The 27022-nt window shown below is 48.3% G+C and overlaps 1 protein-coding gene across 6 annotated transcripts in view; it reads left to right on the forward strand.

Moving 5' to 3' along the window:
- Celf6 (CUGBP Elav-like family member 6) overlaps window positions 1-22424 on the forward strand; it is a 30545-nt gene extending 8121 nt beyond the window's left edge. Inside the window, exons 1-12 of one of the 6 annotated variants that reach the window (XM_060375250.1) lie at window positions 2798-2923; window positions 4489-4537; window positions 17642-17770; window positions 17859-17938; window positions 18067-18210; window positions 18303-18438; window positions 18517-18666; window positions 18882-18944; window positions 19210-19290; window positions 19376-19519; window positions 20060-20215; window positions 20972-22422. In XM_060375250.1, the coding sequence (XP_060231233.1) occupies window positions 4489-4537; window positions 17642-17770; window positions 17859-17938; window positions 18067-18210; window positions 18303-18438; window positions 18517-18666; window positions 18882-18944; window positions 19210-19290; window positions 19376-19519; window positions 20060-20187 (1104 nt within the window). In that variant the 5' untranslated portion in view covers window positions 2798-2923 and the 3' untranslated portion in view covers window positions 20188-20215; window positions 20972-22422. Of the gene's footprint in view, window positions 1-2797; window positions 2924-3168; window positions 3446-4488; window positions 4538-17641; window positions 17771-17858; window positions 17939-18066; window positions 18211-18302; window positions 18439-18516; window positions 18667-18881; window positions 18945-19209; window positions 19291-19375; window positions 19520-20059; window positions 20216-20971 lie in introns of those variants that run through there. The other 5 variants (XM_060375241.1, XM_060375218.1, XM_021638827.2 and 2 more) reach the window with 5 other exon arrangements.
- Window positions 22425-27022: the final 4598 nt, after the last annotated feature.

Genomic DNA, 27022 nt, shown 5'->3' on the forward strand with positions numbered 1-27022 from the left:
TCCTTCCCCTGTTTATGGCAGAACTAAAGCAGACAGGGTTGCCCAGTAGCTTCCACGAGCAGCTTTCTCCTCCAACCGTGAGTATCTTACCTAAACGGCAGGTGCTCCCGTAATGGCTGAGCCTCAGAGCCTGGGAAGCAGTACTCTCCCAATTCCTGAGCCAGACACCTGGCGTCAGCCACAGGTCCTCTTCCCTCTGCTCCAACCTTTTTAGTTTAGATCCTTTTCTCTCCATGTCTTTCTATAGTGGTCCAAGTCACCCTGCCCTCCCGCCTGCATCATTGACCTTCCTGCCTCTTCTCACTCCCTTCCCAAGCCTCTCTCTGTACCAGGACAACTTATGAGATGCTTTCTAAGAATTAACAGACCAGATTACTTCCTCTCTTCCTTTTAAAATTCCTCCCTGGATATATTGGTGAAATATATCCAAGTCAAAATCATTGACATGCATTTTATAGATTTCCCTGATCTGGCCCTTTCCTGCCTCTCAGTTTCATGCTCTTTCACCAAAACAAAATAAAAACAAAAAACAAAAAATTAAAAAAAAAAATCAAAAAAGACACAAGGAGGCACACAAAAAGATAAACAAAACCTACCATATCTGGCATACCTGCTAAGATATGCCCATAGTAATTTCCGCCAGAACCCTGAAGCATAGGGCCATGATTCCTTCTCTTGTGAGTCTCAAAGACCTCAGAGAAGTTGCCAATGATGTAACCAGGACTTAAGTTCCCATCCATCTCCCAAGCAATCTGTCCTTCCAGGGCTGAAGCTTGTTCTTTCTACTTGATGCTCCCAGTCTGCTCTAGCTGTTCAGAATGCTCAGCTGCCAGCCCTGCTTCTCCCACTCTCTACCCACTCTGACCTATGAGGCCCAGGTCAAACACTGAGTCTTAATGGATTCTTTCCTGTGTCCGCCTCTCCAGGGGCAGCCAGCCTCACTCATAGCTCATCTTGCGTTGTCTCCGAGGCCCTGGTACTTCCGTGTTTCATTATTTGCATTCATGTCTTAGGAATGGGGCTGAATGCTGGAAATGCGGGTCAGTCAGTCAGGTGCTTTCTGTGCAGGCATGGGGGCCTTGAGTCTGATCCCCCAGAACTTACATCCAAAGCCAACAGCAATGATACGGTCCTGTAATCCCATGGGTGCAGGAAATCCCTTGGTTTGCTGGGCAGCCAATCTAGCTGAATCAGAGAACTCCAGGTTTAGTAAGAGACCCTGTCTGAAAAAAAAAAAAAAAAAAAAAAAAAGGATAGAGCCTAGAGAGATGGCTCAGTGGGTAAGAGCACTGGTTGCTCTTCTGAAGGATCCGGGTTCAATTGGCAGCACCCACCCACATGGCAGCTCACAACTGTCTGTAACTCCAGGATCTGACAGCCTCATGCAGACATACATACAGGCAAAGCACCAATCCACATAAAGTAAAAATAAGTAAGTCATTTAAAAAAAAAAAAAAAGATACAGGGAATCTTGGTTAAGAACGCTGGCTGTTCTTCCAGCATCAACGTGGAAGTTTACAACCATCTGTTACAATGGTTCCAAGGATCTGATGCTCTCCTCTTGTCTCTGTGTGCACCATGTACACACATGAGGCGCACATACATGTGGAGACAAAACACCCATAACATAAAATAAAAACTAATAAATCTTTTTATAGAGTGAGGAAGAGGCCTGATACCAAGTCTGACCTTCACACACACACACACACACACACACACACACACACACACACACACAACTACATGTATACATTGACAGATACACAGTAGACTTGAGCTGGGCAGCAGTCAGGAGGCTGGGGCAGGAGGATCATGAGTTTGAGGCTATCCTAGGTTACTAGCAAGTTCTAGAACAGCCTCAGCTACATCGTGAATATCTTAAAAACGAAAAGACAAATAAAAATACAGAGTTGAGCAGAAGGGTACAAAAGTCACAAGCTTCACTGTCGGGCAGGCCTGGGGTGAATCCCAGAGAACACACCATGTGGTCCTGGACAAATGAGCTTCTCCCCCGACGCTTTCTCAGCCTTAGTATGCGGACAGCAGCACTTCCTCCTGGAAAGGTTAGAACGATTTGAAGACATATGGAGAGAGTCCCAAGAAGAGGCTTGGCACCTGGTGTGCTGTCAGAAGATGGGGGCCTTATCGTCTCTGTGAGACTATGAAGGGAGTTTCCACCTAAGCATCACTGGGGCTCATTGCAGGGTCCAGGAAAAGTTGGCAGTATGCATAACTGACAGAGGCCTTGCCCTCCGAGGCCTGGACCATGTGAGCCCATGCAGGGATTCATATCTACCACCCGATATCCACTCTCCACTGAAAGGTCAGGTGGTCGGGGGAGGAAAAGGAGCACCCTCCCAGAGCACCAATGAGCACATCTCCCGGGAAACCCAGCCAGGAGCTACCATGGAAACGGCTGCTGTCACATGCCCTCGTCACTCTAGGCTCTGGAGAAAATCCTCAGGATCTATTTAAGAACTAATAAAATAATGATGGTTTTGCTCACTCTCAATGACCTCCAGATCAGGCTTCTGCCCTTTTCCTTTCTCCTGCTAGGCTCTCTGCGCTCCCCTGGACCTGCTGTCTGGCCCCCTGCCTTCCTTTCCTTACCATTCTCACCAGTAACTCTCTCTCTTTGCCCCTTTCTAGGTCTGTCTCTTACTTTCTTCCATAATTTCTGTCTTGCTGTGTTTTTTCATCTCTCCCCATGTCTCTACTCTCCATAGCTCTGTCTCTTGGTTTCTCCTCCACACTCGCAGGTGGCCATGCCTAGGGACTGGTCCTGTCCTCCTGGCCCCTGGTCCAGGCCAGTCCAGACCTGTCCAGCTCGCCCTGATCTGCTTGGATTGATCTGTCATCCCCTCTAGACTACAACCTGAGTCCTGTCGGTGTCTCGGCCCACCCACAGCCTGGTACACTGCAGGTGCTCCACTACCAGAGGGCGGTGTGTCAGAGCCTCGGGCGGAGGGAGGATTACAACGGTTCAGGCTTGGCTTGTTTTCCTTTCTTTTTCTTTTTTCTTTTTTTTTTTTTAATGAGTCTTCCTCACCCCTCCCATCCCAAAATTTGATCCAAAGAAATTGCTCAGCTGTGACTGCCAGGGTGTTACCATGGTTACTGGGTAGCACTTGTGGCTATGGTAACAGGAAGCTGCCTGTTGTCTCGGCAACGAGCACATTGGAAGGGATGGAGTGGCCCCTGATTGGTGTAGCAGCAGTCCGTTTCCTGAGGGGAGGGGGTCAGAGCATCACCTTCTCAGGCCAGATGGGCATCAGTCACCCCTTCCTCCAGGAACAGGAAGGCCGCTGTCCCTTCCTCCCGGCACTCAGCTGTCTGCCCCCAACATCAATCCCCCACATCCCACGCACCCAGCTCTTGGCAGTTTACCAAGACCTTCTGCACCCCCATTACCTCATGTGATCCCCACAACACCTATGAGAGGAAGGTGAGATGGGGATTCAATCATGAATTCACTTAGGGTGGTTGGGGGACGGGAAGGTGGGGGTATATATTAAATCACCTAGGAGCTTTTCCAGGTTATTCAGTCCCCCACTTTAAGAATCTAATATGGTTCCCAGGTGATTTTAACCACATCTGAGCAGGGAATCCTTGAATTAACAGGTGAAGCTGGCTGGAGGAGGGAAGGGTTGGGGGGAAAGTTAAGCTGATTTCTAGGTTTATACCCTGAGTGATGGAGGACTGAGTTTGGGTGGAAAGACGAGCTTGGGTTCTGGTGTGTTGAGTGGGGAGGCCAGTGGGCCTTGCTAGCCATGATGTCCAGTGAGCAGCTGGAGACATGGGTGTGAGGCTCAGGAGAGAACGTGGGCTGGAGATGCAGAGGTCTGAGTCATCCCTGTGTGGATAGCTGCTGAGGCTGTGGGTGCGGTGAGGCGATCCAGGAAGAAGTGGAAGAGAGAGGAGCAGGAAGAAAGTGGTGCCAGGAGGGGCAAGTACAGAGACGGTCATGGCACAGGCAGTTGGGAACGTTTTCCCTATTAGTGAACTGAGACAATGGCTTGTGTAAACTCCTACAACTGGGACATGGCAGAGTTAGGGGTGCATAGCACCGAGTCTGAGTCCCCGAGTGTTTAATCTAAATACCATACAGCTATCTTCTCAGCCGCAGACATAAACCACAAATGTGCTATAGCATTACCCCCTCCCTCCCACCCAGTTCCTCTCACTCCAAGCCTTTATGGAGGTCAGGGGGCCTGAGAACCAGGCACCACCTGCAGTGCGCTGAGCCCACGACAGAAGAGCGTCTTTGGCCGCTGCATCCCCCACCCCTGCCTCTTCAGGTTCCAGCGCTGTCTAAATACCTGGGTTTAAGGAAGGAGAGAGAGAGTCTGTAATCCCTATGGGAGTGGAGGGGTGCAGACCACAGAGGGGACAGGGGCTCAGAGCCGGAGAAGCCCAGTGGGAAGAAAGAAGGAGGTCTTGGGACCAGGCAGTCATGATAAATGAGTGTGTTGGCCCCATGTCTTTCAGATGAATCGTCCGATCCAAGTGAAGCCGGCTGCCAGTGAGGGCCGAGGAGGTAACTTCCCTGTCACAAACCGCAGACTGGTACCTGTGAGGGCATGGGTGGGCCCATCCCTGGAGTTAGTCCTCAGCCAGGGCTTACCATTAGACCCAGCCTAGGTCAGTAGAGTCTGGAATTGTGTGTCTCAAGAAAGAGCTAAGCCATCCCAATGAAAACAGAGGAAGGACAGCGTTCTGGGGAGCTTGGACCAGAAAGGGCAGAAGTGGAGGAAGGTCTTGTCACCTGGCTCTCGGAGGATGGTCATTACTGCCTTGCTAGGCAGAGTCTACAGGTGCACATAAAGAAGCAAGCTGGGGTTGCTCTCCTCCAGATCCCTCTGGGTCCACAGAATGGGCCACTCATTCCTTTCCTGTAATGCCGTGATCAATCACTGTAAAAGCTGAGGCTGGCGGCACCAGGTGTGTGAGCCACAGTAAGGACCATGGACATCTTCAGACATTCTTAGATGCACTGTTCCCTGGTAGGGAAACCACTGCTTCTTAAGAACAGTGTATTCTGGCCAGCTTTCCCACTAGCAGGACAACGCTGACTGGAATCAGCCATTAGTATCTTTCTTGCCCTCAGATCTTGGATTGTCTCAGGGTATCTGCCTACATCCCTCCTTGATGTCTGCTGGCTCTCCCACTCTCATAAGAGAGACTCTTTCCCTGTCTATCTTACCCACGATCTCATTGCTTTGTTATGAGAAAGAGTCATCTCAGATTCACTTAGGAAACAATAAAACTCGGTTGATAGAGACATTCTATTGACACCAGCTAATTCCTTCACACCCTCTTTTGATTTCCTGTCTGCATTCACAGGGGCTTTGGTGGCATCAGGGTTCCACCTGGTCCCAATAAATATTCCTTCCTCCTTTTAGATTCTCTGACCTTTGTCTTTGATTCCTTAACTCTGGTCAAGATATCAGCCCCATGTTGCCTTGAAGAGATATTTCTAGATATTTCCTCTTTCCATGCTTGTCCTCCTTTTTCATCTCAGTCTTTCCAGACAGGCTTTTCTGATGTTCCAGTTGTATATATGTTCAAGAACCTCTTCTCCTTGGGAAGCTCTGTTAGGCATCAAGGCCATTGTTGTCCATGTTCTCTTCCTCTCTCTTTTTAAATTAAGTGTGGTTTTCTTTTTCTTTTTACATTTATTTATTTTATTATGTATACAATGTTCTGCCTGCATGTACCCCTGAAATCCAGAAGCGGGCACCAGATCTCATTATAGATGGTTGTGAGCCACCATGTAGTTGCTGGGGATTGAACTCATGACCTCTGGAAGAGCAAGCAGTGCTCTTAACCTCTGAGCCATCTCCAGCCCTGTTGGCCATATTCTAACCTTAACCAGGACAAACACATGAGACAGTTCCACAGATAAGTCATCCATGAGCACACGAGTAGGCTGAGAAGCAAACAGAATGGGCTAGTTCGTTCAACCGTCCAACCAGTATGTTCTGTGTTGCTCCACATCAGGAATAAAGATGCAGACCTGGTTCCAAAGGGCCCCCAGGTTATGAAAGAACAAGTGGGAAAACAAACAAGGGGTCATTAGTCAGTGTAAACAATGTTTCTCAAGGGAAAAAGTCCAGGATGGGACTGTGGGGACACAAATCAAAGATAACTAACCTCTGCTGGGAGGTCCAAGCTCAGATGGAGAGAGAGAAAAGTAGCCTCCACCTCGGGCAGGGGATGGGCATGCTCCATGACCCCAGATGTCAGTAGGACTTGGTACAGCTTGGAATCCTATTCAGGAATTGGTCCACGTGCTACATGTGCCTCCCCTCAGGAATCAGCATTGGCTGCCCAGAGGAAGCCTCCACGGCAGTGACACTTCCTCTCGGCCGTGCGGGTCGGCTTGGGTGCTAGCACTTTGCCCCTCCCTTTTTGTACACATCTTGCAAGTGTCACATCAGAGATGAATTCTATACAGGAAGCACCTCACCTGCCCACCTGTCCACCCGTCCACCTGTCCATGTTTAGAGCAGTCCAGGGGCAGAATAGACAAATGTGACTGAAAAGAGGGCTGCTAACAGGCAGCTTCACTTCCAAAGCTTATGTTTCACAGATTCTTCTTGAATGATGGTTTTCAAGGACTATGCGTTCTGAACACTTCCCTGGATAATTCCAGCAACTGTGTACGGCCAGACTTCTCAGTGCCTCCTTGCTACTTACTACGGGGAGATCACACATGTCTTCTAGCTTAAAGAACTTATTCATGCCTGTGTGTCTCTGTGTAGATGTGCATACAGATGGCTGCCTGCTGGGGCCAGAAGTTGGCATCGGATCTCATGGAGCTGGAGTTATAGGTGCTTGTGAGCTGCTCAGTCATGAGCGCTGGGATCTGCCTTTTGGGCCTCCAAAAGCAGGAAGTCCTTTTAACCACTGAGTCATCTTTTCAGCCTCCACACAACTCTTCTAGAGTTTGACTGCTGCATTTGAACACTGTCCAACATGTGATACACTGATTTTGTTGTTCGGTTTTGAGACAAGGTCTCACCACGTAACTCAGAGATCCACCTGCTTGTCTCCTGAGTGCTGGGATTAAAGGCGTGCACCACACACCTGGCTGAGAAGCTCTAATTTTTCTTAGATTTCTTTCCTCTGAAATGTAATAAATGACACCAACATGGCACAATCTGTCCCATTAAAGTCTTAGTTCAGTGACCTCACACATTCTCTGAACCTGGTCATACCTGTTTTTGTACTTCAAGCTTATGAGCCTGCATATCTTGAGTTGCATTTTCTTGAGTTGAAACCTTTAGTTTAGAGCTGATTACCATTAGCTTCTATATCTGAAAAGGATGCTTGTGTCAATAAAACTTTATCAAGGCTGCTGAAGCCTGTAATTCCAGAATTAGGGGCTAAAGCAGGACAATTGCCACAGGTTTAAGGCCACCATGAACTACACAGTAAGTTTCAGGCCACCTTGGGCTATAGCTAGTGTAAGATCCTGTTTCAGGAGCCCAGGAAAGTTATCCTACAACTTACTATAAAATGTACATCTAAATTATTATCATTATTGTTTTTAATTAATTAATTAATTAATTTACATATAAGTGTGCTCTGTCTGTAGATCATTTGCATGACAGAAGAGAGCATCAGATTCCAGTATAGATGGTTGTGAGCCACCATGTAGATGCTGGGAATTGAACTCGGGACCTCTGGAAGAACAGACAGTGCTCTTAACCTCTGAGCCATCTCTCCAGCCCCTATTATTGGTTTTTTGAGACAGGGTTTCTCTGTGTAGCCTTGGCTGTTCTGGACTCACTTTATAGTCCAGGCTGGCCTCAACCTCACAGTAATTCCCCTGCCTCTGCCCCGCTGAGTGCTGGGATCAAAGGTGCGCACCACCACGCCCGGCTCTTACATCGAAGTTACTGAAACAAAGCTACTTCAGCCTTTTGTTAAGTGCACTGTGAGCCCAGATAAACCCAGTGGATTGACTTCTTTGGTGCCTGGACCGCAGTTACCCCATCATCCATACCCCATTTCCATATAGAAACACTCTGTCCTGCTCATGTGAACCTTTTCACAAAAACAGTGTTCTGGTTTTGAGCTTTGGTGTCAACACACCAAACAATGTGTTTTTTTAATCAATAAACAGGTTTGTGGTAGTAATAACCGATGCACACACTAATGTTCTTAGATGTTACAGGTGACACTGGAGATTTCACGCTTTTGTGTGTGTGTGTGTGTGCTGGTGCAAATGCCTAAATGTGGACAGGACGCAGAGTTCAGAGGTCAATCTCAACTGCTCAGAATTAGCCACCTTGTTTCTTTGAGGCAGAATCTCTCATCGGGACCTGGGGTTCAGTTGGGCTAGGTTGGCTGTCCAGTGAGCCCCAGGGATTTCCCCTTCTATGCTCCCCATGCAGGCTCTGAAGATTGAACTAGGTCTCCATCTTTGCAGAGCAGGCATTGGCTGAGCCACTTCCCCAGCCCCAGCCCCAGCACTCGGGCTTCCGTGCCTACCACACTAGTGATGGCAGGACAGCAGTGCACCTGCCTGATGGAAGGCGCTGGGACCCCCCTCTTCCGTGACTGTCCCCTGCGAGCTTGGGGACACGTTTCTCAACAATATGCATCCATACCTTCATACACTACATTATTTTAACGCATCCTGGCTAGGTCCCGTGAATTCTGCAGCTAAGTTCCATAGTGTTCATAGAGTTCATACCCTCTGTCTCTACTCTGCACCCAGTGGCAGCTATACACCAAACAGTGTACTATTAAGGAAAAATTAATTCAATTTCCTAGAATGAAGCCATCTCCTATCACATGAATAATATGTGTTTCTGTGTTGGCTGTACATGGCATCAAAAACTTTTCCTCCAGTGTTTCGATTTATTTTAAAGTGATCATTAAAAAGTTTTCTGAGGGGCTTGAGATATGGCTCATAGGTTAAGAGCACTGGCTGTTCTTCCAAAGGTCCTGAGTTCAATTTCCAGCAACCACATTGTGGCTCATAACCATCTCTAATGAGATCTGGTGCCCTCTTCTGGCATGTAGGCACACATACAGGCAAAATACTGTATAATAAATAAATATGTTAAAAGAAAAAAATTTTCTTAAACCAGATACAGTGGCTTATGTGACCACTTCCAGATACTTGGGGAACTGAGGCAAGAGGATCCCTTGAGCCTCATCAACATAGCAAGACCCTATCTCAACAAATAAGTTGAGAAAGTTTCCAGGGATAAAATCCCAAGGATCATGCATTTCTACATGAAAAACATTAACTCCAAATTATCTAAAATCAGAAAAAGGATCCTAAGTTGATTGGACAATGATAGCTACATAAATTGGTATTATTTGTCATTCAGCATGAAGACCACTATGGAGTTTTCTTACTTAACTGTTTCTACTCTGAACATCCTAATAACAGGTTAAACTGTAAGTATAGTCTGACTGAAAATAATTTTTCAGTCAAGATAAAATCTTCAAAATCAGTGGACCACTACATTTCTATTTTATAATATAGTCAGTAAATTAATAATCATGATGGTGATTATTCTGATTGTTCTACTTCCCAACCTGGCTGTATTTCTTTTAGCTACACAAATCTTTACACATCCAAGATGCCTAAGGTACAGAAACAGATTAAGTAATCAATACACCCAATCAATACACTCTTTCTACTTTTTAATTAAGTAATTAATTAATTCAAAACTTGAACTTGTAATCTTCCTGCTTCAAGCTCAGACTGTTGGAGTTACAGATATTGGCTACAACACTCTGGTTTAATTGTGTGTGTGTGATTTTTTTGATAGGGTTTCTCTGTGTAGCCCTGGATGTACTGAAACTCACTGTGTAGACCAGGCGGCCTCTAACTCACATAGATCCACCTGACTCTACCTCCCAAGTGCTGAGATTAAAGGTGTATCCCCCCCACCCAGCTGCTTTAGTATTTTTAAATTATCTTATTTATGCGTGTCATATTCCCCATGAGTGTGCAGTTTCTGCAGAGGCCAGAAAAATGTGTTGGATCCCCCTGAAACTGAAGTGAGAGAAAGTAGTGAGCCACCAAGTGGATGCTGGGAATCAAACTGGGTCATCTAGAAGAGCAGCCAGCGCTCTTAACCACTCTTAACCACTCTTAAGCCATCTTTTCAGCTCCCTAATTAAAATTTTTTTCTTTTATTCTTTTGAGATTTTGATGTAAGTACATCATTTCTCCCGTCCTTTTTCTCCCTCCAAACCCTCCCATATCCTCCTTCTTGTTCTCTTTCAAGTTCATGGGCTCTTTTTTCTTTTTATTAATTGCTATTATATATATACATGTACAAACTCTTAATTTAAAACAAAAATATTAATGTTTAAATGGAAAATGTTTTCGTAAGGATTTTAAAATATGCTTCAAGTCATCTGGGTTTTGTTGTTGTTGTTACGTGTTTTGTTTGTTTGGTTTGGGTTTGGGTTTCGCATTTTCATTGGAGAGCAACAGGGAAGGGGCCTCTTCCATCAGCAGGAGTGCTCACAGGTTCTTCAGCCATTCCTGGCTTAGGCCCTGAGGTGCTGGGGTGGGTAGGCACGCGGCCACGTTCCCATCACCTTGCATAGGCACTGGGTGGTTGTAGGGTGCGGCCCCGCTGCTCATGCCTCCATACTTGGTGGAGGGGATGATCATGGGCATAATCATAGTGAGGCCCAGACAGAGGATACCACCAGCACCGTCTCCTTCACCCAGGCATTCTTGATGGAGACAGAGATTCTCACAGCCATCTTGGTCATGGACAAGGTCGCAGAGCTCTCTCTTGTTTTTACATTTTAAAATCTGGCTTAACTTAAAAGAGTGTTATTTTTTTTTTGTAAAATTTTATTTATTTATTATTTATACAGTGTTCTGCCTGCATGTTTGCCTGCAGCCAGAAAAGGGCACCAGATCTCACTCTAGATGCTCGTGTATATAGCCTTGGCTGTCCTGGACTCGCTTTGTAGACCAGGCTGACCTTCAACTCACAGTGATCCACCTGCTTCTGCCTCCCAGAGTGCTGGAACTACAGGCGTGCCATCATGCCTGGCTCTGTTTTTACATTATCATTATTAATTATTGTCACTCCATATCTGAGAGGAAATTGCTGCCCAGTTGCAAGGGTTTGCTTAGCTATAAACCCGGATTTTGAGTAATGTTACTATCTAACCAAGCGCTTTTTAGAATTCCACTTTATTTTATCTCCCTGATTCCTGTCTCCCTGTCTCTCTTTCCTACCCTTGGTGGGTTTTTTTTTTTTTTTTTTGAGACAGGGTTTTTCTGTTTAACAGAGCCCTGGCTATCCTGAACTTGCTTTGTAGACCAGGCTGTCCTAGAACTCACAGAGATCCACTTGCCTCTGCCTCCCAAGTACTGAGATTAAAGGCATGCACTACCATGCCCAGCTCCATTCTTTTAAAAAAAATTTTTTTAGCTTGTAGTGTGTGTGTGTGTGTGTGTGTGTGTGTGTGTGTGTGTACCTTACGTGTTGGTGGCCACAGAGGCAAACAGAAGCCATGAGAGCCTCTGGAGCTGGAGTTACTGGGGTTATGAGCTGCCCTGTTTGGGTCACTTGTTTGTTTTTGTGTGTGTTTGTTTTTTGAGACAGGCTGTCCTGGAACTGGCTCTGTACGCCAGGCTGGCTTCTGACTCAGAGCCCCGCCTGCCCCTGCCTCCCGAGTGCTGGGGTCACAGCTGAGCACCCAGCTAGATTTACCTTTCTCACCTGGATCTTGGATCGCAGTGGCGGGTCCATGAGTCTTGTTTCCACTTCTTACTCTAAGCTCCTTTGCTGCCATCCTCCTTAAAGCGCCTTTTTAGGTTAGACCTGGCTTCGATTCTGAGAACCCACATGGCAGTATACAACCATCTGTAAGTGCAGGTCCAGGATCTGATGCCCTCTTCTGACCTCCAAGAGCAGCAAGAACACAGGTGGTGCACATACACACATGCAGGCAAAACACCTACACACAGAAGAATAAGATCGTTTGTTGTTGTTTTATTTGAGACAGGGTTTCTCTGTGTAGCCTTGGTTGTCCTGGACTCACTGTACTCACTCCTGGCCTCAACCTCCCAAAGTGCTGGGATTACAGGCGTGCCCCACTGCACCCAGCCTCAAGAATTCTTTTTAAAATTTATTATCTTAACCATTTTGCTTACTAGTGTCAAGAATATTTACATGCGTGTACAACCAATCCCCAGAAGATTTTAATCTTCAAAATGTAAACAGCCTAGGGAAAGGACGCGGTCAGCAAAGTATTTGCCCTGCAAGTTTAAATACCTTAATTCCACTCCAGTCCCGTGTAAAAGCCTGCATGCCTGTGTGCAGGCCCATAATGGGGAGGTAGAAACAGGAAGATTGCTATATCTTGCTGGCCAGCTAGTCCAGTGAACGCCAGATTCAGTGATAGACCTTGTGTCAAAAAGTAAAGGAGAAGCGATTGAGGAAGATACCCAGTGCCCACCTCTGGCTTTCACATCCACTCATATCCGTGCGTGATCACGCCGCCATCATCTACACACAAGTCTGTGCTTGCGTGCGCGCACACAAACCAGACCTCTGAAACTTGATGCTGTTAAACTCCGCCCCTTCTCTGTGGCCTCCAGAAAACACCATTCCACTTTGTGTTTCTAAGAGTCAGACTTCTCCAGACAACAGTGTAAGTGGAAGTAGGCAGCGTCTGTGTGACGGGGACTGTCTTTCGGCATAGTGTTCTAGAGGCTCACCCCTGGCGTGCTGGGTCTCCGCTCTCACCTCCTTTACAGCCGAGTAGCGGCCCACTGGGTACAGACACTGCGTTTCATCGGTTCATTGATCTGCTGGCAGGTGTGTGGTTTGCTTTCATCTTTTGGCTATGGTGATTAATAACATTATAGCTGAAGATGCAGACATGTCCTTAGGATTCTGCCTTCTTGGGGGACAAATGCCATGTGATCTCCTTCATGTAAACTCTGAAGACGAACTCATAGAAGCAGAGTAGAATGGCGCCTAACAATGGCTGATGGGAGGAGAGAATGGAGAAAGGGGAGGTGTTAGCTAGAGGCTCCAGGTGTCTGTTAAACAGAGGAATATATTTTAGTGGTTTGTTACAGAGCATGGCAACTGTAGTAGCAATAATCTGTAAAAATGGCTCAGCAGTTAGGGACACACACTGCTCCTAAAGAAGACCTGCGTTCAGTTTCCGGCGTCCCGCTCAAGGGAACCCCGCACCTTCCTGTGGGGGCGGGAAGCGGGCTCCTCAGTGACGAGCGCTTGCTGTTCTTGCAGGGGACCCATACTTGCGGACCGCCCATGAGCTAGCTCATCACCGTGTGAAGCACTGAGCCTGTGTAAAATACATGATGTACATACATGCATACATCAACTAAAGAGTGAATATCCAAACCCCATGAGGCCAGGCGCGGTGTCAGACACTTCTGGTCCCAGCACTTGAGAGGCAGAGGCCGGCAGATCTCCGTGTGTGAAGCCATTCTTATCTACGTAGTGAGTTCCAGGGTGCTCAGGCTGCATAGAGACACCCTGTCTGAAAAATAAATAAAAACAAAAATGTAAGAATTTACCATAAAAGGTCAGGCGGTTAAGGTGATGGATATGTTGATTGGCTTTGTATTATATATTTATTTGTATTTGGCTTAGTATTTGTATATACTAAGCAAGCATTCTGCCAATTGAGCTACAGCCCAGGCCTTTTAAGGTTTTTGATGCTTGTCTGATCTGGAGATTTTGTTCCCTTATTTACTTGTTCAGTCTTCCTTGGCTTCTTTTGTTATATTTTATTTTGTTTTTTTCAAGACGGGGCTTCTCTGTGTAGCCCTGGCTGTTCTGGAACTCTCTTTGTAGACAAGGCTGACCTCAAACTCAGAGATCCATCTGCCTCTGGTTGTGTCTGCTCAAGTGCTGGAATGAAAGGCGTGTGTCAGGAGCTCCTGGCCTTCCTTGGCTTTGTATGTGCAGCATAACACCAGGGAGAGAGGCTTTGCGGCAGCCCCTGCCCCCAGCAGGCCTTTCTGGGGCTGTCTTTGGACTGAAAGGTGGACCACATATTTTCGGAATGGTTTTAGTGGTTGGTTCTCAAAGGTGCAACCTTTTCTCATAATCATGGCATCTAACCAAAGAGACAGTGAGTGCATATAAAGGTCTTGACTGCCAGAAATGTGCACACATCAGGCAAGACCTTCTGGGTTTTTTAGCATCCTGGTCTCTCCTTCCTTCAGACTGGTTCTGGGCTCTCGAACCCATCACCTGCTAGACTTCCTGATCTAAATGACCAGATTCGCAGAGTAGTTCAATGGAGATGGATATGTGAGAGCCTAAGCCACTTGCTTGGAGTTCAAAATCCTCCGGTAGAATAACAATTAGTATACATTAGGTGCCAATATGAAAATATAATCATACTATCCAACTATGTGGCCCTTCAACTATGTCTTAACTTTCTACTGATGTTGCATTCCAATTTCTTCTACTCCAGGAAGGCAGAATGCCACAGTTGATATTTCTGTCTTTAGGGACCCACCCACCATCCATGGGGTACTCTTCATGTTATTTTTTTTATGTGTATGAGTGTTTTGTCTGCATAAATGTTTATGCACCATGTGTGTACCTGAGGCCTACAGAGACCAAAGGGAGAATCCCCTACACTGCAGCAAGAGCTGGCTGTGAACCGCCGTGTGGAGGCTGGGAAGACAACTGGGTCTTCTTCCCCACTTGGTGGTCTCTCCAGCCTCCATGGGGAACTCCTCCCTAGATGGTTTTAAGTACCATTCAGGTGGACTGAACTCCAGGGCTTTATCATGCTCTACAAGTGTTACCCATTAAGCTACATCCCCAGCCCCCACTCACACCTTTACTTTTGCTCTTGTAACATCCTCCTTTTAAAACACTGGTAGAGTTTGATTTGGAGGAAACTCAAATATCTAGATTGTTAGCACCAGCAGTTTTATCTGAAAGGAAATCAGTAAGCCTCACAGTATTCACGGGTGTCAATTTGGAGGCTACACTTATGGGTCCAGCCTTGTCTTTGATTGAGCCTCTAGTTGTCCCTCCATTTCCGGACCGCCCATGAGCTAGCTCATCACCGTGTGAAGCATTGAGCCTGTGTAAAATTGCAGGATTCGAGCGCTCCCATAGAAGGAGGTAGAGACCCTCGCCCACAGCGAGTGCTCTTCCTCATGATGAGCTCTGTACGCTCCAGTAGCCCAGAGCCGCAGGCTCAACGCCCCAATGGAAATCACTAAATCAAGGCTCTTACTGAGATAGGAGTATCAGACAGGACAGCTAGAGTGAGACCACCTTTGTCCCTCCCCACCATGGGCAGAAAAGGGCAACATGAGGTTTAGATGAAGAACCGGAAGGTACTGTCCACACAATCTTTTTACTGTATTAAGGGTTTTACCTTAGCTTATGTTCTTTCTTCTCACATAGGGTTACCTGGATGCTGGTCCAGGAGGCATAGCATCTTATAGACCCTACCGGTAACACAGATCTGCTTTAAGCTAGAGCATTGTGAAGCTCCCTTAAGACTGTGGGGGCCCTGGGCTCTTCTCCAGAGACTTCCAGGCCTTGCAGACAAAGCTCAGAACAATAGCATGGACTTCTTGACATTTGATGTTGGATATTTCCCTGACCACATGAGGCCTTGTTTTTCAATGTTAGGGCAAAACCATTAATTTCATAATATTTATGCAAGACTCAAACCCACAGTGATGCTGCCTTCCAACTCCTTCCATTCCTGGGAAGCACAGCCTTCTTTGAAGTTCCAGCTTCTGGGGACCTGATAGCCCCTTGTTCTCTCCTGTCTTCTTGGGTTATCTGGATCTCTACCTCTGTCTTTTAATGGCTTTAAAGGGCTTTCTTTGGATCACACAAGGAAGATTTCTGCTCCCTTTTCTGCCTTCAGTCTGAGCATTTCTGCTTTTCTCTCGCATCTTTACCTTCACCCTAATATTTTATTACATATCTTATTTGTTTGTTTTTTTATTGTGTTTTCATTGTGAGCATGTGTGTGGAGTTCAGAGACGGCCCTTTCACTGTGTGGGCTCCGGGGAGAGAACTCAGGTTCACAGGCTGGGCAGCAGTGCGTTTACCCCCTGAGCCATCTCACCGTCTTAATACACTTACTCAAACAATATATTTGCCATTGTTTTTAAAAAGATACCTCCCATGTTCTTTTTTTTAAAAAGAATTATTTATTATGTATAGTGTTCTGCCTGCATGTAACACCTGCAGGCCAGAAGAGGGCACCAGATCTCATTATAGATGGTTGTGAGCCACCATGTGGTTTCTAGGAATTGAACTCAGGACCTCTGGAAAGGCCAACAGTGCTCTTAACCTCTGAGCCGTCTCTCCAGACCCTGTGTCACTCTTTTAGGAGGCTGGTAACCCAGTGATCTGTTCCATGGGCTCAGTGCTCCCGTTAACACCCACAGAAGCAAAACACTCCTATGGGCTCCAACTCTTACTGCAAGTGTGTGAGGCAGTAAAGAGGGTTAGGTTTTTCCAGGCTCTAGGATCTCAAAGCCGAAAGCTGAAGCCTGCTTCTCAGCCAACCCTTCTTTCCCAGCATGCATTGTGCCACGCACTGGCAGGTCCCATGCCTAACTCAGAGGCTTTAGTACAGAAAGAAGCCAGACTTTAGCAGTTGGTCCTGCGGACTCCCACCCTCAATCCCAGCTTCCAGATAGTGCTGATATATCTGGCTTGACTGACGCACAGCTAATCCCTGGTTCAAACCCAAGCCCCCTAACTTTGCTCGTGAGTCAGAGGCTCAGCTTACAACCCAGTCCCTTTCTCTGTCACTCCCACAGGAAATGTGGGTGCAGGGAGAGATCGCTTTCTTTCAGGTGATCTAGGTCTACAGACAGAATGTGTTCTTCCAAAGAATAACCACAAGTGAGGAGAACGGAATGCGGGAGAGTGTGGGAGGTCACAGGGGTCAGAGAGGGCTGCAAAGCTAGGCAAGGGGGTGGGAAGGGGGAGGTCTGGGAATTAGAAAAGGCACTTGGGGGCTCAGGAGGCACAGGTGGGAAAAATGCTAATGTTAGAAGCTCAGAGAACCAAACTTCCTCTGTAAGGTCTTTGGTTAGGTTTGGTGCTGGGGATAAGGATTTCCATTCCTGTGCTGAGTGTCTAAGGCTAAGACGTAGAATAGGAAAGCTGTTTTCCGGGCTGGTTTTTGTTTGTTTGACCGAGCACTTCTTAATTTGAGTAAGAAAGAGCGTTGATTTGGCCATGGCTGAGCAGGAAGGTCATGGGCAAGCATCCCTCCCTCCAGTGTGCTGAAAGAGTCTCCAGTGGCATTGTCCAACTCTTCACAACAAAAACGGTCAAAATATAATATACGTATAGGGCTCTGCCCCCGACCACCAAGCTTTCAAGACTGCCTCACTTCCTACAAGAGCAGCAATAAGTGTCGTGAGCCTCTGAGGGACCCAGCTTCCATGATGAAAATCAGATGAGTTTCTTCCCTGTGGATCTGTCTGTAGGTCACCCTGCCCCTCAGAGAGACCCAGCTTTAGCGCCCCGGTCTCACTCCCTACGTGTCTTCCCAGAGCTAGGCTGGTGAGCCACCTTCCTAAGCTCCTCAGGCGACTCTGGGAGTCGAGGAACAGTTGGGGTCCCCAGGTCATTCCCGACTTTGTTCCCAGAGGACCGGAAGCTGTTTGTGGGGATGCTGGGCAAGCAGCAGGGGGAGGAGGATGTCAGACGTCTGTTCCAGCCCTTCGGCCACATCGAGGAGTGCACGGTCCTGCGGAGCCCCGACGGCACCAGTAAAGGTGACCTGCGCTGCCCCTGGAACTTGCCGGGGACCCTACCCTCTGCCTCCTGCGGCCCGAGTCATTGCACCCTTCTCTCCTGCACCAGGCTGTGCCTTTGTGAAATTCGGGAGTCAAGGCGAAGCTCAAGCCGCCATACAGGGACTGCACGGTAGCCGGACAATGACGGTGAGTGGGGCCTGGGCTGAGGGTGGACCACAGGCTTTCAGTATCCCCGTCAAGGGCCCGCTGGAGAAGGTGTTGGGCCCTGAGCTTGGTCAGGGTCGGTTCCGGTCACACGCCCGTCCTCTGCCCAGGGCGCCTCCTCCAGCTTGGTGGTGAAGCTGGCGGACACCGACCGGGAGCGCGCGCTGCGGCGGATGCAGCAGATGGCTGGCCAGCTGGGCAACTTCCACCCAGCACCGCTGCCCCTCGGGGCCTGCGGGGCCTACACTACCGCGGTAGGTGCCTGGCCGGGGCTGGCGGCGGATAGGACCCCTTGGCAGCTGCCAGCCGCTGAGGCCTATACAGACGCCCTTCTTCCTTCCCCAAGATCCTGCAGCACCAGGCGGCCCTGCTGGCAGCCGCGCAGGGCCCCGGGCTGGGCCAGGTGGCCGCCGTGGCTGCCCAGATGCAGCACGTGGCTGCCTTCAGCTTGGTGGCCGCCCCGCTGTTGCCTGCGGGGGCAGGTAAGAAGACCCAGCTACAGCCCTGGTCGGAGCGGCCCACGAGGGGCCGCCTCCTGACCCTCTCACCTCCCCCTACAGCCAACGCGTCGCCTGGCGGAGGCGGCCCTGGGGCCCTCCCTGGCCTCCCGGCACCAGTGGGGGTCAATGGATTCGGCTCCTTGAACCCCCAGACCAACGGACAGCCAGGTTCTGACACGCTCTATAACAACGGGCTTTCCCCTTACCCAGGTGGGTCGCCGTACCCTGCTGCCCCAGTCTGCCTGGAAACGCGAGTTCGGAGCGCGCGCAGCAGAGCTTTCCGGCTGAGGGCCTGTTTGGGGGGAAGGGATTTCCCCAGCTGCTTTTCATAGCGTCCTCCGCCTTGCACACTCCCACCCAGGGTCTCTTCCCTGGCCCCTGTCCACCTGCCCTCATCGTGGGTCTTGGGCCCCCTTTCTCTCCAGCCCAGAGCCCCGGCGTGGCTGACCCCCTGCAGCAGGCCTACGCTGGGATACACCACTACGCAGGTTTCACTTGGCACTGCCCGGCCCGGGGTGGGGTGGGGTGTGCGGTGTTAAAGGGCCTCGGTAAAGAACAGGGAGACTTGTGGGAGGGTTAGCTCTGTTCCAAGGAGTCAACCCTTCCCACCCTGTTCGTCCCCAGCCCCAGCGACCTGTCTCGGGACAATGGTTATGTTGAACTGGGTTGAATCTCTCAGAGCCGGCCAGGCAGATGGGGATCTGTTTGGGAATGGCTCCTGGGGGTCACTGCCTACTCCCACCCTGTCTCCAGCAGCCTATCCCTCGGCCTATGCCCCAGTGAGCACAGCTTTTCCCCAGCAGCCTTCAGCTCTGCCTCAGCAACAACGAGAAGGTGAGGGACTAGGGCTTAGAGACGAGGGGTGTGGTGTGGGCACCCTCAGGCCCTCCCCTGAACAAGCCTGCTACTGTTCCTGCAGGCCCCGAAGGCTGTAACCTCTTCATCTATCACCTGCCTCAGGAGTTTGGGGACGCAGAACTCATACAGACATTCCTGCCCTTTGGAGCTGTTGTCTCTGCCAAAGTCTTTGTGGATCGTGCCACCAACCAGAGCAAGTGTTTTGGTGAGCTGATCCATCCCTGCGCCTCAGGATTCCCTCGGGACCGCACATAAGGCTTCCTGAGACTGTTACGGGACAAAGCATGGGCAAAGCAATCCTTATCTCAGGTCACTGAGACTCTTGGGTAACTAGAATGTGTGAGCTCAGGAAGGCTTCAGCATTTGGATTTGTTTGTCCAGAGCACCAAGAGGATGGGTTTGGAATCAAGAGATGCCTTCAGCCCCCCCCCCCCCAGTTCTGAGTTCTGCAGTTCTGAGGCCAGACTGGGAGGAGTGGAGCAAAGCAGCAGACCCGAGCCAGGGACATACTCTGACCACACGGTCCCTTCTCCCCACCACACTTATGTCCCGTCTTTCTGGAAATCACACCTTTAAGAATGACCCACCTCTATTAAGCATGTGTCTATGCTTATGTACACATACATGTTCATATTTAAACAACGAAAAAGTACACATGTAATGGGCTTCATCTAGAGATTAGAGAGAGAGAGAGAGATCCCGGCACGCTGGATTCCCAGTTAACCTGTCTGCCCACACCCTCCAGGGTTTGTTAGTTTTGACAATCCAACCAGTGCCCAGACTGCCATCCAGGCAATGAATGGCTTTCAAATCGGCATGAAGAGGCTCAAGGTCCAGCTGAAACGACCTAAGGATGCCAACAGGCCTTACTGATCTGCGCTCCCTGACCAATCACAGACAGGTGAGTCCTTGATTGGTGTCAGGCACATAGGTCCCATTTCACAAGACTCTGCAAGGTTCATGGCATTGGTGCTTCCCTCTGAGAAATCCAGGGATAAAGAGAAGAGCCAGGGACTAGGGGGAAAGAGGCTGGGGTTTTTCTTTCAGCCCAGACTCTAAGATGAGTTAGACAACCTTGATGTCTCCACAGGCTTGGAGAGAGGATTTCTAGGAAAACCGAGCCCGTTCTGCCCTAGTGCAGGAGGGAGGCCACAGGAGTGTCTATGGGAGAGCACTGGGGTAAATGGGGCTTTTCAGGTCACGAGGCGCTCATGGGCCAGGAGTCCTGACTGCATAAAGGTGATAAAGCCTCTGGACAGCTTTAATGAAGAAGAGAGCAGCTAATGTGGAGATGAAAAGAAGAAGCCCCTTGACCCTGCAGGTCAGGAGCTAGACCTGCAGGGCTCAGTGGGCGATGAGCAGTGAGGTGACATGGTCCTGGTTCCTGGAAGGGCCTCAGCCTGGAGAGATGTGTTGTCCTTGCAGATCTACTTGGCCTCAGTTCACGCAAGCTGCTCCAGAAACTCTCCAGGGAGCATTGGCTACAATGCTAAGCCTAGGATATAGGCAAGGGCTGGCTTCTGTGGCCAGGATGCTGCTTGAAAGAGAAGCCCTGACACTTAGCCACAAATGAGACAGGCTGCTCTTGTCTTACCCTCTAAGGTGACTTTTGCCTCCTCCCTCCCCTGTCTCCTTATCAATTAATACCCTACAACAGAAACTAAAGAGTGAGAAGAAAGAAAAGAGAAAAGCACAGAAATGCTGGCGTGGCCGTTCCAGAAGGAGTGGCGGCAGACGGAGGTGGATCGGACCCAGGGCTGGCGCTTGGGGCTCAGGCCACTCATCATGTGGGTTGTTCCACGGAGCACTCAAGCTGCAGGGCGACCAGTGCTGCCTGAGGATCGACTGACCTAAGGGAACCAGCGAGGGCCTTGGGGGTGCCAAGGGCTTCTCAGCAAGGGAAGCCCAGACCTACTTCGTTCAAAATCATATCATTCCTTAGTATTTAGGGACCAAAGGACTATTGCTTTTTTAAGAATATATATATATATATATATCTATAAATTAAAACAAAGAAAAAAAAACAGAAGAGAGACAAAAAAGACAGTATAGAGTCTCATAAAAGCTGCCTTTAAGTATCACTAGGAGACAGGGTGAAGGAGACCCTTGATAGCCCCAGCCTAGGCCGAGGAGGCTGTGGAGAGATTGTCCTGTGTCTCATTCTTTCTTAAGCTACTCCCTTACCCTGCCCTTTGAAAAAGCGATAAAGGATATGAAGTCTAGGCTCATCTTGAAGCCACAAGAGGGTTATGGAAAAGTGAGCCCACAATCCCCAAACTCAGACAGTATCCCTGAGAGGCCTCAGGAGGCACTGGGTCCTGCTCTGGCCTCTGCTCTCCTGGGCGGGCCCCAGCTTCAAAACTGGGAACCTGCCTTTGCTTCCTGACACTGTTTCCTGTGGCGCCTCAGCCTCCCCAGGCAGGAAGAAAGAGGGAGCCTTTTCCTTCCCAGTCCAGGTAGACTTCGACCTCACCCTGGGCTGAGCTGAGGAACCTCCTGTTTCCCCTCCCCTTGCGACTGCCCCCGTGTCCCCTTGCTCCAGGCCACCTTCTGTCTCTTAGTCTAAGTTTGCTCACCTGTACAGTAGACTCAAGGTAAACGTAGAGGGCTGTGACGACAGACGTGGAAGGCTTGCTGCTGTAAATACTGCCATTGAGAAGGGGACAATTTTCACTACGTAGAAGCTTCAGAATTAGCGGTCCCTCTCCACCCAGGACCTGGGAGGGAAGTAGATGTTTTGCCAAAATACTAATTCATTCCTTTAAAAAGTCCATCTTTCCTATGCAAGCGTGTCTCAGTGTGCTTACCCACGGTGCTTTTAGGTGGTGAGCTTAGACGTGGTGTGTGCTCTGTCTGTCTGTCCTTGTCTGTCTGTTGTGTACAGTGGGTACCATATAAAGCTGATCAACGTGGTGCTTCCTTGCCTGCTTCTGGGAGATGGGCAAACGACTCAGCGTAGAGCATCCGCTTCACCTTGCTTCTCTCAGCCTCTCCTGGGCTGCGGGACCTTGAGCACGTTTTTTCCTGGGGGAACAATTTATATTCCCATTCTTTTTTTAATTATTATTATTAATTACACTTTATTCACTTTGTATCCCCCCATAAACCCCTCCCTCCTCCCTTCCCAATCCCACCCTCCCTCCCCCTTCTCCACGCATGCCACTCCCCAAGTCCACTAATGGGGAGGTCCCCCTCTCCTTCCTTCTGATCTTAGTCTATCAGATCTCATCAGGAGTGGCTCCAGTGTCATCTTCTGTGGCCTGGTAAGGCTCTCCCCCCTCAAAGGGAGGTGATCAAAGAGCAGGCCAATCAGTTCATGTCAGAGGCAGTCCCTCTTCCCATTACTATGGAACCCACTTGGACACTGAACTGCCCTGGGCTACATCTGTGCAGGGGTTCTAGGTTATCTCCATGCCTGGTGCTACATTCCCATTCTTAAGTCATGGGTTTACCTGAGTTGAGGTCCCGCAGAGTTGGTGGGGGTACTCTGGTTCAACGTTCCTCTGCCTTTGACCGGTTTTTGGAAGTAATGAGAATGAACACTAGATTCATCAGTAACATTCCCAGATAAGGTGTGGTTTATATCCACAAACAATTGCCAGCTGGGAACGAAACTGATGCTGAGACACACGAGGGCCAGCACAGTGCCAACCAGAGATGGAGTGCCTCGGGTACACGTGGAGACACACACAAGGACTGTGGTCAGTTCCTCAGAACCCACGTTAAAGCAAACAAAAACAAACAAACCAGGCATGCACTTGCAATCTCAGCACTGGGACAGCAGAGACTAGTGGATCTCTGAGTCTCACTAGCCAGCCATTTCAGCCCAATGGAGTTTGAGGACAGTGAGAAACCCTATCTCAAAAAAGCCAGGGGATGGCACCTGATAAATGACAGCTGAAGTTGTACTCTGGCCTCTGCATGTATGTGCACACACACACTGGCACAAACAGAAACAAACCTCAGATAGTCACCAAAAAGCATACAGTTCTCTCAGTGCTAGGTGGTAGGCATTGTTCTAGGGCTCAGGCAAGTACCAGGTACCAGGAGTTAAGGGAAAAGACTTACAGACTGTGAAAGCACATGCAACACATGCGGTCTGTACCAGCAAGGAAACAACTAACTGAAGCTCTAGTGTTGGGAGAGGTCCATGAAAGTCCTCCTTAGGATTAAGATGAATAGCTAAGAATGAACTGAGATAGCTAAAGTCTTTGAGCAGCTGCATCATTTTGAAAAGGCATTTATGACTAAGAAATAATAATCACGTATTTCAGATTCTATTATGTCATAGATAAGTCAAGACCCTTTTACTATTCCTAAATCTACCCTGAACCTTAACTCAGTACTGATTCATGTCAAGGCATTTGAAACAATATGGAACTTATTTTACTTCATACTGTAGGGTCTGGCAGACTAGATCCCCAATCTAGTTGATCAAGGGTTGGCAAATTATGGTCAGTCAGCCATACCTGGCCTGTGACATACCTGGCCTGTGACATATTTTTGTGTGACCTACGTATTAATTATTTTTAAGAGTAATTTTTAGAATTTTCCCAGGGATTGTGATGTCTTCTTTTAAACTGAAGTGTGTGTACACGTCTCTCTCTGTGGGGAATCGCATATGGGTGCAGATTCCCACAGAGGCCAGAAGAGGGCGCTGAACTTCCTGGGACTGGAGTTACAGTTTTTGTCAGCTGCCTGGTGAGGCCCCTGCAAGAGCAGAGCACGTTCTTAACCACTGAGCCATATCTCCAGTCCCAGTTTTATGTTTCAAAGTGTTGTCAAAACAAAATGATGAGCCAGAGCCCTATGTGACTCACCAAGCTTAAAACATTTATCTGGTCCCTTAGATAATAATGGAAAATCTGTAGAATGTCTGGGTTTGAGCAACATGATGCTGTGTTTTTGTTTGTGTGCGCATGTAATAGTCTGGCCCTTTTCACTTGCAAGTATGAACAACAAAAACATCTTCAAATCTTTAGAAAATCAAATAGTTTACAAAACAATAGATCAAAGGATATACCTGCCTCCAGGTACCATTGGTTCTGAGGGTTTAAATGATGTCTCCACCTCTCGACTCTATTTCTGTTTATATGTTGATCTCACTGCTTCTAGTTCTAAAACCCTAGGGAAGACTTTTCTCAGCCTTAAGGATGTGCCTCTAAGATGGAAAACTGGACCACTTTTTCCAAGTCTGTGAGGAAGGGGAAGAAAGAGTTCCCCAAATGAAAAGGTAATGAGCAGATAAGCAATATTTACCCAGCAATTTTACCTTTTATTGTATCCACCTAAACTTTTATTGACAAACATACAATTCCCAAACCGTGACTGCCTAAAGGTGTAATAATCCTAGCCCCAATTAAGACACACACAGATCTGCTTTCTGGCTCGAGACAAAGCAATTACAGATGCAATTGCTTTACCCAGTCTTCGTCTTTCAGTGATGTGTGATTCTTGATTAGGTCTAGATGTGCTCTTAAGATTTTGCAATATGTGGTCAAAAGGCTGATTTATCCACTCCTACATAACCAAAATAAAATAGTGGATGGAGATTAGAAGATAATTTTTAAAATCTCTTTCCTTTGGAATAAGACAAAAGAGAAAACCATGGACTCAGACCTACAGCACTTCCTTTTGAATAGCAGAGTAATAGCCCTCGATCCTTTCTGTTGGGAAATGTCTGCTTTGTTGCCCTTTTGTAGACTTCCCTGAGAAGGCGGATTTTCAGGAATCAAAGCATCCATCATCCAGTTTTTCATGGATTTGGATCTAAGGATTGCCTTAGCAATTCAGCACCTCCGGGTCTATTCCCCAGCTGTGAAGATTAACATTTTCTGAGCCCCTTGTGGGCTAGGAGCTGCCATGGTTTCTGCAACCTCGCTGAGGCTCACTTTTGAGTCTTCATCTGGCCCTCAGAGATTATCCCTCTTAGCAACAGGCCTATTTCTGTTGCTGTGACAAAATACCTTGACAAAAGGCAACTTAGGAGAGAAAGGGCAGTTCCAGGGTATAGTCCATCATCGTGGGGAGCCACACAGGAACGTCAGCCATCTGGCCACATCACAGCCAGAGCAAAGGGAAATGAGTGTGAACCTTGCTCAGGGGCTGGTTTGCTTGTATTCATCTCCTTTCTCTAGTTTTACAAGTTCAGGACCCTCTGCCTATGGACCATCACAAAGACTCATGGTGGGCCGCGTCCTAAATCAAGACCATCCCTCACAGACATGCTCACAGCCCTACTCAACAATATACCAATTCCTCATTAAGACTCTTCTCCCATGTGATTCTAGGTGTGTCAAGTCGACAACGATAACCGTCATGACAATAGGTCACAATACGAACATTCCTCTAGCTGCAGGTTCCTGGCTTGTAAGACAGTCCACCTGTCATGCTGAGGAGATAGCTCCCATTCCATTCTTGGATGGCCATATTCCAGCAACCTTGGCCTCCATAAGGTAGTCAGACTCCTGAGTGGGGATGACATCTAGGTCTCAACCTCAAGAAGATACTTAGGACTGAGGCAACCACACAGGTGCTCATCCGGCCACCAGTCTGCATCTTCCTGTATGCCTCCCTTTCCAGCCAGAGCCAGGTTTCACATGGAGGCTACATGGACAAAGGGCTACTGACTAGGGTCTGTCAGCTAATGCAGAATCTGGAACACTTTAAAACCTAAATAGTTTGGAGACTGTGGGTAGAGTCTTCAGCCCTCAAACTTTCCCTAGATGCAACCGAGGAATCCTGAATGCGGAGAAAAAAGACATTTGGTCTGAGAAGAGCATGGTGACCTCTGACTTCAGAAGCAGCTTTGGCTATGCTGCTATGTGCTCTGATCACATCTGGAGGCTCACTCCTGCCTCAATGGAGCAGAATACGCAAGATATCTTCAAAAGAATACACTCATGCACTGGTCTCAACCTGTGGGTCACAACCCTCTGGGGTTTGCCTATCAACTAGCCTATATATTAAATATTTGCATTGCAATTCATAACAATAGCCAAATCACAGTTATGAAGCAGCAGCGAAAATAATTTTATGGTTAGGGGTCACAACAACCTGAGGGACTGTACTAAAGTGTCTCAGCGTTAGGAAGGTTGAGAATCACTGCACCGTCCCAGAACCTCCAGAAGCTCCAGAAGCTCCAGAAGCTCCAGAAGCTCCAGAAGCTCCGTGCTCCTTTCTAGGTTCAGTCGTAGACTGCTGATGCACCCATCATGACACAGGCAGCTAAGTAGGTATTCAATAGTCTGCTGTGGTCTCTGGGCCTCCCCATGACCAGTGTATTTGACTATTACACAGTCTGGTGTTGTTTGGGCTTAGTGAACTCAGAGTCAGGGCAGGCCAGGTAGCTGAATTCAGAGCCAGGGCAGGCCAGTAGCTGGCTTCAGCCTCCAGCTCGGATCTGGACCTGTACTCCCATGTGGCTTTCAACGCAATCTCGGTTCTTCAATTTTACCTAAGAAGAGTTGGGAACCAGATGCTGGGGTGAAAGCCTGCTATCTCAGAGAGACAGAGAAAGCATCGAGGTGACCTTCCTCCTCAGATCATGTCCAAAAAGAAGGAAGAACTCTCAAACTGAATGTCCTCCCTTCTTCCTGCCTCTCTATCCAGCCTCCCGACTTCCTCTTACTGTGTGATTTTTCCCTATGTTCACTACCTGTCAATTGGTTTCTTGCTCTGCCTCTTGACCTATGGTTGACTTTATTTA

Source organism: Meriones unguiculatus, chromosome 1 (genome assembly GCF_030254825.1).
Source record: "Meriones unguiculatus strain TT.TT164.6M chromosome 1, Bangor_MerUng_6.1, whole genome shotgun sequence".
Classification (NCBI taxonomy): Eukaryota; Metazoa; Chordata; class Mammalia; order Rodentia; family Muridae; genus Meriones; species Meriones unguiculatus.